This window comes from Artemia franciscana, chromosome 4 (genome assembly GCF_032884065.1).
Source record: "Artemia franciscana chromosome 4, ASM3288406v1, whole genome shotgun sequence".
NCBI lineage: Eukaryota > Metazoa > Arthropoda > Branchiopoda > Anostraca > Artemiidae > Artemia > Artemia franciscana.
Genome location: NC_088866.1, coordinates 19138857 through 19158562, shown reverse-complemented (window position 1 = coordinate 19158562; position 19706 = coordinate 19138857). Strand labels below are relative to the sequence as shown.

The 19706-nt window shown below is 34.2% G+C and overlaps 1 protein-coding gene across 1 annotated transcript in view; it reads right to left on the bottom strand.

Moving 5' to 3' along the window:
• LOC136026103 (uncharacterized) overlaps positions 1-19148 on the bottom strand; it is a 42756-nt gene extending 23608 nt beyond the window's left edge. Inside the window, exon 1 of the mRNA XM_065702385.1 lies at positions 19005-19148. Coding sequence (XP_065558457.1) covers positions 19005-19015 — 11 coding nt within the window. The 5' untranslated portion in view covers positions 19016-19148. The remainder of the gene's footprint in view (positions 1-19004) is intronic.
• Positions 19149-19706: the final 558 nt, after the last annotated feature.

Sequence of the window (19706 nt, the reverse complement as noted above, 5' to 3'; positions counted from 1 at the left end):
GACCTAAAGCCATTTTATTGATGAGCAGTAAATAATGATAGCAACATATTTTTTAAATATCAGTAAGAAAAACAACATGATGTGAAATTGTCAACTTCAAAGTCTTGGCAACCTGACAGAACTTTTCAACGATCAAACAGTTTGTGATAAAGAATGGTAAAAAAAATGATTGTTAATAGTAAACCAAATCTCTAAAAACTGAATCTAATAATGTTTACACATCAAAAGAGTTGGCTTTGTATGCTTATTCTGAATAAATACAAAAGGTTTTTTTTTTTTTGCAAGAGTTAATTTTATCAAACCATTTGTCAAATATCACGAGAGGATTTGTTCATTCAAACTGAAATTCAGAGATAGCCACCCAGTTTTTAACTATTTAAAGCTTAATTAATAGCCTCCTAGTTTCAGAGGCAATGCAGCCACGTGATGGTCAACTTTCTCCTTTAACAAATTCGCCGTAAAAACGAACCATTATTGATTGACTATTATTTTGTATTTGACTAAGTGGATTCATTTCATGTGTAACCCTTTTGTGCACTCTACTACATAGCTGTACATAGCTAACGAAGAGTTTCATCAGTGATTGCCACTGAACATGTACATTGGCAGGGATATGCTAATCCAAAAGGTGTGCTTTAAGGCTCAGATCCTCCAATGCGATCCCTTTTATTCTGGGTGCATTTAAAAAAAAAGATTCTTAGAATAGAGTGGAGGTGAATAGGCTGGCCTGCCACATTAGTATGGGATTAATTTTTTAAAATAGCTTTTGTGATGGAGGAATATTGCGAAGTTCAAACGAACGAAAATTATTGCTTCAAAGCCTCCAAAAAAGATATCTATATAAGTGACTTGGATAAAGTGACTCATGGTATTCCCTGTGTTTGGAGAATTTTGAAAAGAAACAGCACTTAACTGTAAAGATAAAAGTATACACGATTTTCGTACAAGATAATAATAAGGCCTTTGAGATATTTTTCCAGTAAAAAAAAAACTAACTTGAATTCATTTAATTTGGTGCGCTTTGAAAATTATGAGTCAAGGTTGCCAAGTGAGAGCTTTATGACTTATTTCCAAAAGGCTACCTAAGCATTATTTTGCTCCTTCGACATCCTTTTCTTCTTTTAGGGGATCGGTTATGTGTTCTTTAAGCGCTGATTTTCTGAAAATTAAGTATTATTTTACTTCCAGCATCTCACTAGTTTTTCCAAGAAATTATATGGAACTTTTTCATAAAAACAATAAACTCAAGGGGGTTATTACCCCTTGGATCTCTGACAAAGTACAAATTGAAAATTCACTTATATGATAAAACTTTCAGAAATTGATTATAATACAAATAAAGCCCAAGAAAGGAATTGAGCCTCTTTTTTCTGCTAATTCCCAATTTACAAGGTTTTAAAAAATTAAGAAAATTTTACTAATTAAAAAAAAAAATCCTAGTCTGGCTTAAAATCCTCCTTAAGTCATTGGAACTGTGTTTTCAAAACATAAAATTAAAGATAAGTATCCTCATATCAAAATGGACAAGCAGCTTCTTTTCAAACAAAACCTTTTTGTCTAGAATACAATTGTGATGCTGCGAGGTGTTGAGGAGGGGTAAAACCCCCTAATATAAGTAATGATCTCTGTTCGTTTAAAGTTTCAATGTTCCTCCGAACTTTCAGTTGAAAAAAATGTTTTTATATATTTAAATTTCAATAAAACTAATGGTTTTAGAGTATCACAAATTGCACAACATGTATCAGGATGTTTGCCTGTGGATTCTATTATTGGGGCACACGAACCTAACATCTCGAAAAAGAATTTTAAGATTCGCTTTCTCAAACTCTATGAGAGATATTTTAGATACATTGAATGAATATTAAGATGATTACAGATTTAGCTTTAGATATCACTCCTTTAAAAGTATATATATATATATATATATATATATCAATGCATATAGGACAAAACATGCAACTTGTGGGCTGAGGGAGGAATTTTTCCTTTGGAAAGCAAAAACACCAACCAAGATCTTTTTCCTGAAGCATTAATGTGAAAAGGTTAGGCTTCGATGTAAAGAGTGGGTTTTTGTTGTGGCAGGTGTTCTCATGTTTACGGTAACGTTCAGTATGCTGTAGAAACGAATAGAAACTGAATAAAAAGTAATTTCTCAAATAGCCTTATAAAAAATTACTGTTTGCTTTCGAATGAAGATATCTTTTTTTAAACTTGATTACAGGCAAGTTGCAAATGTTCCTCTTATAATATCAAATTATCTTTATTTTTGTTATTCAAATTGCTGTTATTTCGAGTATTGCTATAATTAGAATTTATTTTTAAATTCTAAGCATGTAGAAAAGAAAGAAATAATAAATCATAAGGGTAGGGACCCAGAAATTCACCAGACACTTCTTTTCCTGGTTATTCGTACTTCGAGTAAGCTCTTACAAATCGTTCACTATGCCAGAATTCCTGGTGTTCCCCGAGAGTATACTCTGGAAACAACATGTGTACCCGAGTAAATAAAAGATACACTATGCAACAGATTTTTCAAATCATTTACAATGACTTGGGAGTAGATTAAGTAATCAACTTTAAGGGAGTATTGATGAGGGGAAGGGGCCACTTGGATTTTGAACTAAATTTTGGCTTGGGACGTGAAAAAATAGAAGAAATAGTAAACCAAGAAAGACAAAGAGAATATGCACATAAATACAATCAAGGATTATTGCATGTGCAATTCCTGTGCAATTTCTAGATTGGATTGTTGCATGGGGAATTGTGGTGAAATTCTTCAAGAATTATACAGAACAAACCAAAATATTTTTTAACGCCACAATTAAATTTTTAACACAAAGAGTTGTTGAACTAAAGTAAACAAACTCTATATTTATAACTCATAGGTAAATAAAGTTACAGGTAAATAAAGTAATAAATAAAAACAAACTCTACTAAGGCATTAACAATTTATTTCTTGTTGAGTTTAGAGAGTTAGGCTATGTTCAGCTTACAAGAAGGATTTATATGGTTGATCAATTAAAGTGATTTTTTTTTTTTGGCAGAAACTTTGAAATTAAAAAATAGAAGAGGAAGGTTGGAATTAAGTTCTTCTAGGATTGGTGTGATGGATCCCCAGGAATATTATGAAGAATTGACCAAAAATACATTTTTGGCAGATCCAGTTACTCTGTACTTTCCCCACTCTTCTGATGCTCAGACAATTGTTCGACTGCTAAACAAGAACCAAAATTAGGATGGTCATACATTTTAGGATTTATTTTTTTAAATATATAATAATGAAAAAAGAAATCACCAATGCAACAGAACAAACGCAGAAATAAACATAAACCATAAAAAAAATAGAAAAAACTCATATAATTAAAAAAGAAAGACGAAAGGAGAAAGGAAGACCGTTTCCTACTTTAATGATTAATATAGATCAGTACTTGAATGAGGCCTTAACCCTACTCATCCATCCAATTACACAGGTCAACCAGCATAGCCATGCACAATCAACCATAAAGAATAATCCTGGACAGGCAATCGTATCGTAAGTAAGTATAAGTCGTCATTTACCAAATATTAAAAACAATAAAAAAGACAAATAATTCAGAGGTGACAACCCAACACAGGGGCTCATCAGGAGAATACAGGGATTCAGCACTTTAAATTCCATACCCAGGCAAGTGGCGGGCATAACATAAATTCCCTATGGTATCCCCGTGCTAGGTATCACCCCTAAAATATATGCCCATGAAAAAACAAATTTATAATAGTATTTTTTAATTCAAGATCCGATACTCAGTACTTAAGTCAAATCCGTATGTAGGGGAGGGGGGTACCAGGTTTGAACCCACCCAAAATTTTTGTCTGATTTGTAAGAACGTAACAAAAATGTACATAAACAAACATTTGATGCGTATTTTAAAGTTTTTTGCGGTGCGTAACAATAACCAAAATTAGTGTTGTAACTCATTTTAGAGTTTATTTCTGAAAAATTACACCCAATCTACTGGGGAATTACCTCTGACTTCTTCCGGCATGTGTCTACGGTTTTCAGACATTTGCTGCTACTTCTTATGTGCTATAAACGGCTTCTTCCCACCACTGCACTTCTTTCCCCATTTCAAGAAGATGAATTTGATGATTATTATAATTAACATCTACTCTTGGATACTTGTCAAGTTTAGAAGGTAGATAAGTGTGGTAAGACAGTACCATAGCAAATTTTAATTTTTAAATTATTAGGTTTATTTGAAACCCAAATTTTTTAGTTTCTAAATATTTCCAAGTGCTTTTTGTAGAAAACTAATCTAATATTATAAGGGTCTTTAAAGTATAAAACTCGAAATTGTATCTTTAATTTAAGAAATTAATGCTATTAAAATTTTGGCAAAAAGTTAAGCACATAATAAATTGAGGTTAGATGTAAGCGTGGATGTTTTCAATTGGTTGACCGGTAGTTTTCTATGATTATGGAATGGGTATCTCGCATGTTTAATTTTTGCTACATTCAGGTCAAATGGCGTAAGCCGTTATATATTGAATTATTTATAAACATGTCTTTAAAAGCTAGTAAAGATTTAAAATTATTTTTATTATATTAATAACAGCAATTGCTATGAAAAAGAGGGGTGTGTGCACTAAAGGAAAATAAGGACTGTAAGATGCGTTAAATCTCTACTGTTTTAGTAGTCTCGGCCTCTTTTTGTTGTTGTTGTTGTTTGTTCGTTTTCCTTTTTTCTCTATCTCTTTTGCTCCGTCTTGTTCAAAACTTTGTATTTTTTTATGTCTGTGTCATCACCTTACATCGTGCAGTTTAAAAGAGGTTAAGATGTTTTTATTGTGCTATTTTTTAAGCGTTTGTTTTCGAGCTCAGTGTGTATTTCTTTTTTTTTTCTTTCGTTTGTTGCTCCGTCTTTTACTTTTTTGTATGACAGGTTTTCCAATAAATAATAATAATAATAATTAAAACAAAACGTCCTTTAACCTAACCACCCAAAGGTTAGAATATTATTTTCTTTTATGTAACCTTTTAATTTATTATTTCTAAACTAAGACGTACCTAACAAGGGCTCAAAAACGAGATAGAATTTCGGAAGTTACCAGAATTTCACGACGCCCAATATCAAAAGTAGCTCAAACCAGTTGTAAAAAAAAGAAGAAAAAGAGGATGCTGTATGAGGTGACGAAGTTTACAGTTTCAGTCTCAAGTGAAACTTGATTAGAGCAATATTTCCTTCTAATTAGGAAACTGGAAGTTATAAAACACCGTAAATAGCTTCTCCCCCTAACCTTATCCAGTCATTTTGTATCCTATGCATTAGGCCTATGATTTAATCTTTGCACCCCCCCCCCCTCTATCTCTTGAGATTAAAGAACCATTTTAGTTCAATCAAACAGTTCGTGGCAACGAGGTTTTTTTATACCAATAGATACATAAAAGAATCGGACTTTTATGCTGATTTTAAATATGTAAGTTTCATTTAGTTTAGTCTTACTCATCAGAGATCACAAGCCTCAGAAAATTTTCCTTATTTTCAAAAAAAGGGGAGAACATCCCCTAAAAGTCATAGAATATTAATGAAAATCATACCATTAGATTCAGTTTATCAGAGAACTCTACTGTAGAGGTTTCAAGCTCATATCTGCAAAAATGTGGAATTTTATATTTGTTGCCAGAAAAAAGATCACGGAGGCGTGTTTATTTGTTTGTTTGTTTGTTTGTTTTGTTTTTTTTCCCAGGAATTATCGTATCCACCCAGTGGTCTGAAAATGTTGCGAGAGGGTTTTACTATTCCGTATATGAAAGGGGCTTTCCCCTTCTCAACACCCCGCTCTTTACGCTAAAGTTTGACTCTGTCTCACAACTCTTCTTTTTAAAACAATAAAACACTTTAGCATAAAGAGCGGGATGTTGAGGAGGGGACAGCCCCTTTCGTATATGGAATAATTTATATTCGTTTTAAGCTTTAATGTCGCTCCTTACTTTCAGTTAAAAAAAATGTTTTTTTTTTATTTAGTATGTATAAAATCATACCGCAGTAACATCAAATTCTAGTAATCGTCCACTGGTTGCACCAAAAGTGTTTCTACGTTGATTTTCTAATCTACATGGTTTACCCTCCTTCTAAGGAAATTTACAGCCTGATAGAGTAAAGCTATTTGATTTATTTCAAAATTATTTATAAAATCATGCCTACGCATAAATCAATCACATCTTCTTCATGCATCAAAAATTGGTTTGGGTGGAGGAAACAAAAATCTTTTTCATAGCATATTAACACACTCTATGTGTTTGGTTTCCCGGGGGAGGCTAGTTGAAGCCTCCTTTCCTCTTTAGGCAATTTTGGTTACTGTATGACACAGAAATTCCAGGACTGTCCTGGATTTAAATTCCCTGTCCTACTCTTATGAAAAGGTGTGGAAATGCCTCGAACTTTCACTATCTAAAAAAAAGAAAAAAGAAAGAAAGAAAGGGACTGTTGAAACACTTAAAGGTCAATAATTAAGAGAGAGGGACGATATCAAATATAGTGTTTATTTCGCTAAATCCAGAAAAAAATCAATCCCTTTGTAAAAATAAAACGCATCAGTGATCGGATGCGGTCTCGGAAAAATCAACAAAAATATTTCTAGTTTGCTGATACTTTTTGATAGATAACTTCAAACTGGGCCCCCGTGTAACTGAACCCTTTTAACTGAACCCTCATTTAACAGAACCCCGTTCAGCTCAACCTCGTAAAATCGTACTCTCGTGCAACAAAACCACCGCTTAATCGAACACTGGTACAAGTTAATCCCCGCCACACTGAACCCTTATTCAACTGGACCCCAATACATCTCAGCCCTCACTCAACTCGATGTTCAACTCAACCTCGGTGTAATTCATTACTCGTGCAACTCAGCCCTTATTTATTTCAACCTCCATTCGACTCAACTTCCGTGAAATTTAACCCTCATTTAACTCAGTCTTCATCCAATTCAGCCCCTGTTTAACCCAAAGCGGTCTGGCTCAACCCTTTTAAAGAAACAGTATTCAGCTAAACCCTCCTCAAATCAACAACATAGCTAGAAAATGTAATTCAGGCCGTTTTGTCGGAGGTGTAAAAAGCTGACTAGAACAAAATGGGCTTCATTTTTTTCTATCCCGTTTTGATGTAAAAATACCCCTCCCTCCAAAAAACCCAGCCATTTGTCCTTCTGTCATATGCATTTGACAATTAGCGAAGTTTTCCATGTCAAGGGCCAGAACGCCCTCGATGGTCGTGGTTGCAGCAATAGCTGTACTCTAGTTAAGAGAAAAACAGCACCTACTACAGGAATGACAGCTATTGTTTAAATTCATCTTTGTAGTAAAGCTTCATTGCGGAAACAAATTTATGGGAATTTTTAAAAAGAGTTGGAAACGCTGACAAGGTCTAACTTTTACTTTTTTATTAATCCAATACTAATGGGCACAAAAATATCGTGGAGAGCAGTTTAAGGTCATTTTAAAGCTACTAACCATATTTACATACTTTTTTTTATAATTTAGTCATAACAATCATTTTGGGACCTTATGGCGCCAAAATGCCGTTTTAGTGTCATTTCTCGAGTGTAGTCACGCTTGAAACTATAAAAGACCTACGACTAAAATCTCCATGATCAAAAATCCTTAAACTAGCATTTAAAACGCCCTTCCTGAATACTGTCTTATCACAATCACCTTTGCAAGTGAAATAAAGAGTTTTGAGAAAACTACCCAGTGAAAAAAAATCATTCAAAAACAAGGCTTAGTCGTTAATGATAAAGACTATTTATTTTCATTTCGACACTGATAAAAATCATTGCTTCGCAGTTTATTTTTCAGCGCTAGTTTTTCAGTGTTCTACACATATGAGACACTATCATGAGTTATAACAAACAATATAATCTTTACTTATTAAATAAAAAAAAACAAGTTTTTCAACAGAAAGTAAGGAGCAACAGTAAACCTTAAAACAAATAGAAATTATTACGTATATGAAGAGGGTTGCCTCCTTTTCAACACCTTGCTCTTTATTTGTTGAAGGAAGGCACAGCTAAAGGGGGTTGAGTTGTACCTAGGCTGATTAGCACAGAGACCCAGTTACACGGGGGTTCACTTGCATTAGGTTTCAGCTAAATGGGGATTTGTATCACGTGGGTTGAGTTCCACCCGGAGCCCGTTAAATGGGGGCTTTGTTGCACTGAGGTTTAGTTTTACGGAGGTTCACTTGCATTAGGTTTCAGCTAAATGGGGATTTGTATCACGTGGGTTGAGTTCCACCCGGATCCCGTTAAATAAACGGCTTTGTTGCACTGAGGTTCAGTTTTACGGGAATTCAGTTGAATGAGGTTTAACTGCACGAGGGTCTAGTCACACGGGGGCTCAGTTGCACGGGGGTTCATTTACACACGGTATTCGGTTGCACGAGGGGTCAGATGCACAAGGGTTCAGTTGCTCAGTTTTCAGTTGTACGAGTGTTCAATTGCAATAAGATCCTTCAAACTCATTGAATTTCGCATAGTTGGAATCACAATAAAAATTATATTCTTTTGTTAGATATGGACTATTGCTATCAATTTTGTAGAGTTTTGGTTTCCATTGCGACGAATCGCTCTTTACTTAGAGTTCATTAGAATGAACTGTTAAAAAAGGGTAGATCTTTCTGCGTAAAAGTCAACGCCGTAGTAATGCATCACATGCACGAGAATCTCTTGCCCTTGGGGTTTTCAGAAGCTGGAGTTTTTTTTCTCACACTCTGTGTGACCTTCAGCTGGAGTCGTGGATTGTTATTACTAGACTAAATGACTCAAAGATTATTAATTTCAACAATGCTCTCCTCGAATAGGAAAATTAACCATTTTGATTAACGATATATTAATGTCAGAAAAAATTCTATTCTATAAAAATAGCCAGTGGACGAATGCTTTGATTAAAGGTACGGTTCAATGTACGACTTGATGTTGATTTTTACGATGTCTTGAAATTAAAGAAAAAAAAGAAGAAAATCCCAATTCAAGTTTGTAGCGTGAGAATATTCATAATTCCTAAAGTTGCTGATAATGTCAATGTAACAGTTAAATGTAGCTTATTTTAAGTTGCATTTGGGGAGCTCACGATAAAAAGTAAATCACATAGAGCTTTCAGCAGCAACATGTCCTAGAGACACGGGGCTCCTTCGATCGGAAACTTAAAGCTCCAGTTTTCTTTTCAATCTAGTTCTCTTTTTAATCCTAGAAAATGATTGGAGGGCAACCAGCCCTCCAATCTAACTTGTGAATGAAGTCCAATGCGTGTCCAGTTAGTAAATGAAGTCTGCACATAGTATAACGGGATTTTTAACAGTGACAATTGAGCCTAATTTTGATGGGAAGTTTGTGATGAGGTACCCACTGCCACTCGTCGAAGATGAATTGGTTTAAGCCCAGTGAACATGCGGTTCACGAGTGTCATAGGTAGCTGTAAAACGTGCTTAGTATATAACAAACCATATTCCTAAAATTATTTTGCTATGGATTATGATAGAGAGATGGGGAAGCATGAACACCGGGTATCTGCAGTGGTGTCAATTAGGATAGGAACCCAATTCCTCTCCTAATGTTGTTTGCCTCCCCCTCTCCTAAATTTTAGAAAACACCTTTTTTTAGTATTTTAATTTAAAGAATCAACAAATTAACAAAATTTGCACGATTTCGAAAAATTAATTTTTTGAAAATTCATCAAAATAAAATCGAATAACAGCTCCCCCTCCCCCAACCGCTATAGTTTTCCGATTAAGTACATTTGCGCACCCCAGATTCAGCTCTGATCGGATCACGAACAAGGATCTAAATTTTTTGGAGTTTCCTGGAAAGTAAACAACTTGATTCGCAAAGTAGGTTGCCTATATTTTCTTGCAGAATTTTAATTGTAGTCTAAGGCGTAGTACCAAAGCTTTTCCTACCACTTCTAAAATGTCTTCACACCAATTAACCAACTTGGAACTTGATGGACGGAGCCCAGAAATTGCGTTATACTTATAGCCCTGCAGTCAAATCATAAAAAAACATTTACGCATATTTCTCTAAACGAATACTTGCTCAACTATATCTACTCACATGTAGAATTCCCAACTATAAAATTAAACGGAAATAAAAGAAACATCTTTATAGCAGCTAAAATTAGCTGGGGTGGCATTTCTTTAAATTTATGCGATGAAACACCTTAAACGTATTGTCTTTGTTATTAAACCGTAGCCATGTTTGTAGCTTACTACAAACATAATAGCTTCTGGTTAACAATAAAAACATTCCTTTTTGTGGTGCAAAAAAGGCATGCCAAATTTATTGTTTTCGAAAAGATTTACTTGAAACTAGCTATAAATAAGACAGACGATTTTATGGGAAGATGGAAGGCGGGTGCTTATTAATTCAACAAATTAGGAAAAAACAAAAATTTGCTAAATTAAAAGCAAATGGGAAAGAATTTTCTAGGGGATGCAGCATTACAGCTTATGTTAGAGACCATTTTGAAACAGGCAAAGATGGGGATTTTGAAGTTTCCAATAACAGGAAAGATAGCAATTTCAAAATGTGTCAAAGTCACCTGGGATGTTTACATGATAAAATGAGACCCCACTCATTATAAAAAGAAACCCCAAAATATTTAAAAGGCTTCTCTCTGTATCCTATGGAGGAGGCTTCTCAACGAGGGTGCATTTTGGGACCATCTCAATAAAAAATTCACTTATTTTTATTCTCTCAAACACTTCTTTTAGAAGCTGCCAAAAGAAAGAGCTATGGTATAATGCTTCTATGATATATACATATTCGACATAACACTTGTTCTATTGCATTCTTTCATTCTCGTTACCACATAGATTTACTTTCCGCTTACTCTGGCAGGCTATTTATATAAAGACCCTCCGGGAATTTTTTATGAGCACTTATTTTCAAGCCTTTCAGTGATTTTGTCTTCTCAAAACTACCCGAGCCTATCAAAAACGTGTTTACTATGCCATTCTCGAGCAAAATAGTTTTTTTTTTCCTTCTTTCTCAATGAGTAACTTCTCCCAGTCCATCAAACACTGTTTGACAGCTCTGCTCTATCTATAATTTCACCTTCGTGAGATACCGTCTCTCAGAAAGCGTTCTTTCATTAAAATGTCATTATTGCTCTACATCCCAATCCATTATTAGGACAAGTATATTTCAGTTCTAGCCTTCAGTCATTTCTAGAAACGTCTTCAGTCTCAATACATTTTACTATCACAAAGGGTCTCGGAGCCTCTCCCCCAGTAATTAATTTGATTTCATTTTTTTAAATTAATCCCTGCACGTAAGCTTATCCTTTTCTGTACTACGCTACCAAGATACAATATCGCTCTACAACGACAATCTGAGTGATCTGGCTTTGCGTATCTATATATATAAAAATAAGTTGTCTGTCTGTGGATGTGTGGATGGATGTGTGGATGGATGTGTCAGGTGACGTCACCTGAAAAAACTGGATTAGGTGACGTCAAAACTGAAAAAACTAAAAAAAGGCAAAAACTACAAAAAAAACTAAAAACTAATAAAAAAAATAAAAAAGCTAAAAAACTAAAAAAACTATAAAGGTAAAAACCAATAAAAAACTAAAAAAAAAACTGAAAAAACTAAAAAAAGGCAAAAACTACAAAAAAAAACTAAAAACTAATAAAAAAAGTAAAAAAGCTAAAAAACTAAAAAAACTAAAAAAACTAAAAAAAGGTAAAAAACTAAAAAAAATAAAAAATAAAAAAAAACTAAAAAAAAGGAAAAAACTGAAAAATAAGCTAAAATAAAGGTAAAAACCAATAAAAAACTAAAAAAAAAAAGGAAAAAACTAATAAATGACGACACTCAAAGAGAAAGCGACCAGGACAAAAAACTAAAAAAAAAGGCAAAAACTACAAAAAAACTAAAAACTAATAAAAAAAATAAAAAAGCTAAAAAACTAAAAAAACTAAAAAAAGGTAAAAAACTAAAAAAACTAAAAACTAAAAAAAAACTAAAAAAGGTAAAAACTAAAAGAACTAAAAAAGAAAAAAATAAATGACGACACTCAAAGAGAAAGCGACCAGGACAAAAGGAATGTTCGATTAGCAATCAACAAAGCACCGGGACACAGGGAGTATAAATGACGACCAGGACACAAGTAAAAAAAAAAATTAACAAAACTAAAAAGAAGGTAAAAACTACAAAAAAACTAAAAAGAAAAAAAAACTAAAAACTAATAAAAAAACTAAAAAATCTAAAAATCTAAATAAACTAAAAAAGAAAAAAAAAGGAAAAAAATAAAGGAGAAAAACAAAACTAAAAAACGAATGTATATACAGACCGGTACACCGGGATACAAATGACGACCGGGACACAGGGAATATAAATAACGACCGGGACACAGGGACACAACTACAACGGGGACACCGGGGGAAACAGGGGGATATAAATGACGACCGGGACAAAAAAACTAAAAAGAAATAAAAACTAAAAACTAATAAAAAAAACTAAAAAATCTAAAAATCTAAATAAGCTAAAAAAGAAAAAAAAAGGAAAAAAATAAAGGAGAAAAACAAAACTAAAAAACGAATGTATATACAGACCGGGACACCGGGATACAAATGATGACCGGGACCCGGGACACAGGGAATATAAATGACGACCGGGACACAGGGACACAACTACAACGGGGACACCGGGGGAAACAGGGGGATAACCTGACAATCTATTTATATGCAAAGACAATGGGACAGCAAAGAATGTTGTATATTCGCAAGTTTTACGTAGTTAAAACCATATATATATATATATATCTATATTCACAGGTGGGACATAGGGACACAACTACAATGGCGCGTAACTATTATGGCGCGTAACGACTTACGCGCGCGGGGGGGCTTGGGGGGGGCGCGAAGCGCCCCCACCAACTAGGTGTTGGGGTGGCGCGAAGCGCCACCCCAACAGCTAGTATTTGAATAAAAATCTCTTAGCTTTCCCCGTGCATATTTGCTCTGATCAGGTTTCGTGGACACTAATGTCAATTGTGCCCTGTCCGTGCCTATTAGGCTTTAGATTTCAATCTCCAAAAAAAAGAAAAAAGAAGTAGTCGATGCATGGAATGCAACGGATAATTTTTCATCGTTTATTCAAAACAATACAAGTCCAGAACTTAATGCATCCATTATACCCTATCCGCTATAACACATCAGGTCTCTAGTCCACAAAGAGAAGCTTTTCCTTAAAAATGGGTCCCTGCTTTTAGGTGATTACGAACTAATTTATTGAAGGTAGTTTTCGGAAGAGGGATAAAAAAAAGACCAACACATTAGATAATTATAAGAAAATATAAAATACTATTGGAGTGTTATACGAATATCGATATTTCTAAGTGGACACCAACCCCAATTCCTCTCTTACCTACTCGCCAGGAATTATAAAAACAAGCCAGGATTCGTCCTGATCCAAGTAAATCCATGTCTTGAGATATTCCCTAAATTTGAGAGTTTCCATCGTCCTCAAAAATTTATGTTCATTTAATTGTGTTCAACTCATCTACATCTCTTCTTTTCCCACCGTGGCAACTACTCCCAACTCATCCCTTAGGGCCTCCTTATCCAACTACCACTAAACCCTGTGTATCAGCCTCTTAACGAATTTATACCATCAGGATTTTTAAGCAGCAAACATAAGATCTCGTCAATACCATCTATCTCTAATTAAAGATTAACCAACAGCCCAAACTCTTTTCTTGTACCCTGGAAACCAAGTAAACCAGAAAATTTCATTTATAGGGCCAGTCTTCGCACTCACAAAAATTGAGGTGGCTTTCAATATCGCTAGCATGCTTCAACAGAGCATTCGTTTTGATGTACAAATTTAAACAAAATTCATACATTAAGCAATACACTCGTAAAACCAAATAACAAGAAGGTCATAAATCGAAGCCACAGAAATATGACGACATTCCATTTTTATCCTGATACCCCTCCAGGTGGTTTTAATGTACTTTATTCTCTGTCTGACTTCAAAATTGCAGGCTAAACAGGAGCGAAGGTATATTAAGATCCTGTAATGTGACCCTTTAATTTGCAATCATTTATGCGAGTAATTACCAATACTTTCAGATGCTGCCACTTTTAACCCATTCTTTATCATCTTTATCACTTGCGTAACTATCGTTTAACATATGGTTATAAAAAAAAGTTATAACATTTCCTGTTGTGAACTGTACCGCAAATATTCCGGCAGTAACGGCAAAGGTCAAAAAGTCCAAACATTAATTTGTTATGTTATATGAACATAATTTGAAAATAAGCTGTCTTTTAGGTTATACAATGATCAAGCTTAAAATAACGAATTCCAGATAGCTCGTGTGAATCAGATGAAATCTTCATTCAACACCCAGAAGAAATTGGTAACTTCTTTCTTATTATTTATTTATTAACTTTTACTTATTACCGTTAAACAAGAAGTAATAAGTAAGTAATAAGAAAGTAATAAGTAATAACTTATTGCTTCTTGTTACTTCTGGGACAACAGAGGACGAGGTTCATACAAAGTTAGTGGACATGTTTGAGAGAGTTTTACTTTGGTTTGGTGCTAACCCTCTTGCCCTTAATGCTTCTATATCTAGTTTCTTCATTTTTTTTTTCGTATATCTCAGACTTGTCCTCAACTATCTAGAATTCATCTATCTGAAGGCTTTATTTGCATACCAAAGGATGGCTATGTCCGTTTCTTAGGTATCCTCCTAGACGAAAATTTATCTTTGAAACAGTATATTGACTTCATTAAAATGAAGGTATGCAGAAACCTTGGTATTCCAAGAATTAAAAAAAAAACAGTTTTTTAACTGAAAGTAAGGAGCGACATTAAAAACTCAAAACGAACAGAAATTATTCCGTCTGTGAGAGGGGCTGTCCCCTCCTCAACGCTCCACTCTTTACGCTAAGGTTTTTTTTATTGTTTTAAAAAGTAGAACTGCAACCAAGAGTCAAACTTTAGCGTAAAGAGCGGGGCGTTGAGGAGGAGACAGACCGTTAAATTAGAATAAATAGCTCTTTTGAAATTATTAAAAATACTTTAGAGTAAAGAGCAAGGTATTGAGGAGGCGACAAAACCCCTCACATACGTAATAATTTCGTTTAGTTTTAAGTTTTAATGTTGCTTCTTACTTCCAGTAGAAAAACTTGCTTTTTTTATTATAATTTCTCATTGATTTTATAAATGATGCTGGAAAGATCCCCCTCCATGGAAATCCTCTTCCGCCATGATAAATTCCTCCATAGAAAGATCATCCCGCATAATCCCTTCCCCCACCATCAAAAAAAAATCCCCCGTGAAAACGTCTGATATACTTCCGAATAACCAAATACTATAAGTATACAATAGGCAAAATTCATATCTTGCAGCCCTTCCCTGGGGACTGTGGGGGATTAAGTCGTCCTCAAAGACATAGTTATTTGATTTCCTACTATGTTGAAAAAAATGGATATCTGAAAATTTTAATCCAGTGACTTTGGAAAAAAATGAGCGTGGGAGGGGGTCTCGTTACCCCCTGATTTTTTGGTCACTGAAAAAGGGCGCTGGAACTTTTAATTTCCGTTTGAATGAGCTCTCTCGAGACATTCTAGGATCACTGGGTCAATACGATCACCCCCTGAAAAAAAAAAACAAAGACAAAAAACAAAAAAAAAAACAAATAAACACGCTTACGTGATCTTTCTTCTGGGAAAAATACAAAATTCCACATTTCTGCAGATAAGAGGTAGAAACCTTTACCAAAAGGTTTTCTGACACGCTAAATCTGATGGTGTGATTTTCATTAACATTATATGACTTTTAGGGAGGTTTCCACTTTTTTCGAAAATAAGGCAAATTTTCTCAAGCTCGTAACTTTTGATGGGTAAAACTAAACTTGATAAAACTTATATATTTAAAATCAACATTAATACAATTCTTTTGATGTATCTATTGGTATCAAAATTCCACTTTTTAGAGTTTCAGTTGCTACTGAGCCGGGTCGCTCCTTACTGCAGTTCATTACTACGAACTGTTTGAAACTCAAGTATATTTTGCTGGACCAATGCTGAGAATCCTTCCTCACAGGTTAATTCATTCATATTTTTATTGTCCAGTAATATGGATATCTGCATTCCTTCTTTTCTCAAAACGCTTCCGAACACTTACAATAAAGCTGTAAATCTTATCCAGGAGGTAAATCGTTAAGCGACTAAAATTTTACTCGATATCAAAAAACGTTATGCTCTTTCCCGTCCACCTTTCGCCTTTTTTCAGCTCCAAGGTAATATTCCCAGGTCCCGATGGTTTACTTCATCTTTTGAATCTGATTGGTCAAACTATCAGCTTCGTAATTCTCAGGACATCAAATTCCGCATACATATACCAACAATGAGACCTGATTTTAATCCTCTCGTTGCGTGTCATTTTACATGGAATCCGCCCCCTTAGAGGCCATTGAGCCTATGTGGGGTTTTGATATTAACTATAAAATGTTTCTTTTTTTGGAATATATCTTATCTAAGGCTAATCCAAATTGATGAATATACCTCACACTTATTTTGAAAATGAACTAAGGACAAAAACGTCCTTTAACATTACATTTCTCTGCTTTTTTAGGGTATGGTACCAATGACAAATGTAAATCCAATAGCAGAGATAAGACTGCTAAATGTAAAGGTATTTAGAGGCAGGAACGCACGAAGATTTGTTTCGGGGGCTTAATAATTAAAACTACCCTTTATTTGGAAATTTGGATAAGAATTGACTAGAAATTTGCAAAAATTTACGGTTTATGGTGTTTTCTGAAAAAAATATGGTTTCCCGAGCCCCTACCCTGTGAACGTCCTTATTAGAGATACGAAAACAGCTTGATACGAAAGTAGAGTAATCGTCTCACTAGTTATAACCTTTCGTATACCTATTTTAAAATTTGAATAAGAATTGCCCAAAAATTCACAAAACTGGGTTTTTTGGATGGGTCCCAGCCCTTACTCTGTGAACGTCCCTGTTAGAGATATGAAAATAGGTTTAATTGCCTCTCCCTCCTCTAATAATCGATAATTTAACCTAGATTATTTGTTTTATTAGTAGAGTAATTATTTCACAAGTTATTACTTTTGTATAACTTTGTTTAAATTCAAAAGTTTGAATATGAATTGCTGAAAAATTCACAAAAATTTAGCGTTATTGAGATGGGCCTGGGCCCCTACTCTGTGAACGCCCTTTTAGAGATATGAGAATAGCTTCCGTTACCTGGCTCTCCTTTTATAACAAACAATTTGACCTTAATAATTTGTTTTATTATTAGAGTAATTGAGATTTTGGCGTTTACATTTGAATGAGTTCTGAACATAGATAAAAGATCCAGTTTAACGGCAATCCCTCCCCCCGGCTAGTACTCCTACATAAAACAAGTTTAGATGTAAAATTGTCTGAGTTTTTTTTTTTTCTTCTTTTTTGAATTGACATTATGAACCATCTAACGATGAAGAATATGAACAACAGAAACTAAAATATTAGCAAATTTTTGGATAAAATCTTGAGGCTAAAACCACACATTAAGAAGCAGGGGGGCTGAATGGTATAACCCTTTTATTATTATAATGTTTCCCAAAGAGATTAGGGGACTTTACAGGTTGGATTTAGGCTAACATATGCAGATAAATACTAAAAATACAAGCATTACTGACAATGTAGCGTCTGGTGACTTTAGCAAAAATGCTGCAAGCTTAATTGGAAATTTTATAGATCAATCTACAATTAGATAGGATTATATCTGAAATTTAACTGTAAGGGATAATCGGTCAATATTTTGATTTCCAAGGTTGGCAGATTGGGAGATTTTCAACATTTTCTAGATTGTTAATTGAATGTTCATTTTTATGGTTTTGTTCGCGTTTTTGACAATTTATCCCCAGCCCCCTCTAATGGTTTTATATAGCACTAGCCTATATAAAAAACTAACCAAAAAAATATGACGGAACCTATTTTATAAAATTCCACAAATATCAACGAATCATATTTATTTGTTTTTATCCCATCTTTATCTTTTTTGGATCAATTGTTATGTTTGTTTTTTTTACATGCTCGTGACTACTTGCAAGTCTGACTACTTTGTAACTTCGACTATGACTATTTACTACCGTGACTACTTGAAACTATGACTACTTGCGACCGTAACTACTCAAGACTGCGAATACTTGCGGCTGCAGCTACTCGTGAGTGCAGATACGAATGCAACTCAACTATTCTAGTGCCTAATTGGGACTATGATTATTTGCATTTTGGGACTATTGGGACTATGAATATATTGATATTGCTACTGTGATTAAAAATACTACTACAACTTCTACTATTATAAGTACTGCTACAACTGCTACAGCTTGCGTCTGTGACTCTGTCTATTAGTACTGATATTGTTACTGTGATTAAAAACACTACTACAACTTCTACTATTATAACTAACACTATTAAGCTAAATCAAAAGGGTTTAACTGTATCATGATCGTCAAAACACCCTTCTTTTTGTTCAAGCATGTCTCTTTATGAAAAGCCACTATTGTAGACCTTTGCAAAATCTTAGGCTAGTTGACTTGACGGACACTTAGGGGTAGTTTTTGACCCTGGTAAACCAAGGGCAATTAGGCTAGTTGACTTGAAGCTTGCAGACCAACTTGGGATAAAATTCAGCTTTCATTACCCTCCCCTGCATTTCAAAGTATATGAAAATACCAATATGCAGAATTTTTTAGTCAAAGTCACCAAACGCTAGATGACATAGCTTATTTTTCTTTATGAGATTTTATGATTGTTTCCACTTTTATGAATTTCTAATATTCTTGGATGTGTCCTTGAGAGGGAGAATCTTGCGGCATTTACTAAGATAATAATTTGTATAAAATTATCCCAGAATCCTCCCATTCCCGAGTACGACCGATAAAGGTTTCAGAACATCACTTATCGGATATGAAAGGTCTAAATTGAAAAAGAACTACCTGTAAGACATTTCCTTTAATGTGCTTCTTTTGTTAACTTATTCACAACTGAACAAACAGGTAAAACAATCTCACGTAAGTGCAATCACACGTCTCTCAGTAGCTCGCATGTATTTGATTATAATACCCGAAGTAAATTGTTTAATGGTATAGTACTTGCTACCTTAGCTTTCAAAACGTTTTAGTAAAAATGAAAATATGTCATTTCCTATAAAATAACTAGGCTGAAACATACAATGGGAGTTCATGAACGGAAGGCCATCCTCGTTAAAGAAAAAGAATACAACTACTTCTTTCCATGATACTTTTTTTTGGCACTGTGTCATAGTCGAAGCGATTGCATAAACTTAGGAAAAAGCTACATATCTTTCATCGGTTTTTCCTCCCAAGGCTGTTATCTAGAACAGGGGTCTCCAAATATTTTTTTTTTGAGGACTAAATTAACTATCAAACTGCAATCAGGGGGCCGACTTTACTAGAGGTGAATTAAAATCAAGTTACTATCAAGCCACATTAGGTTCATCATCAGACAAGTTAGTTCTCAAATTATTTTTTGTTCGTATTTCATCCTTGAAAATATTTGTTTGCTCAAGTTTGATGTTCAAAATATTAAAAGGTACTTTTATACGAATGATTTGACATTGGTAAAGTCTTCCTTGAGCCAAAACTATTAAAAATTCGAATGTCCTTCTTTAAACTTGT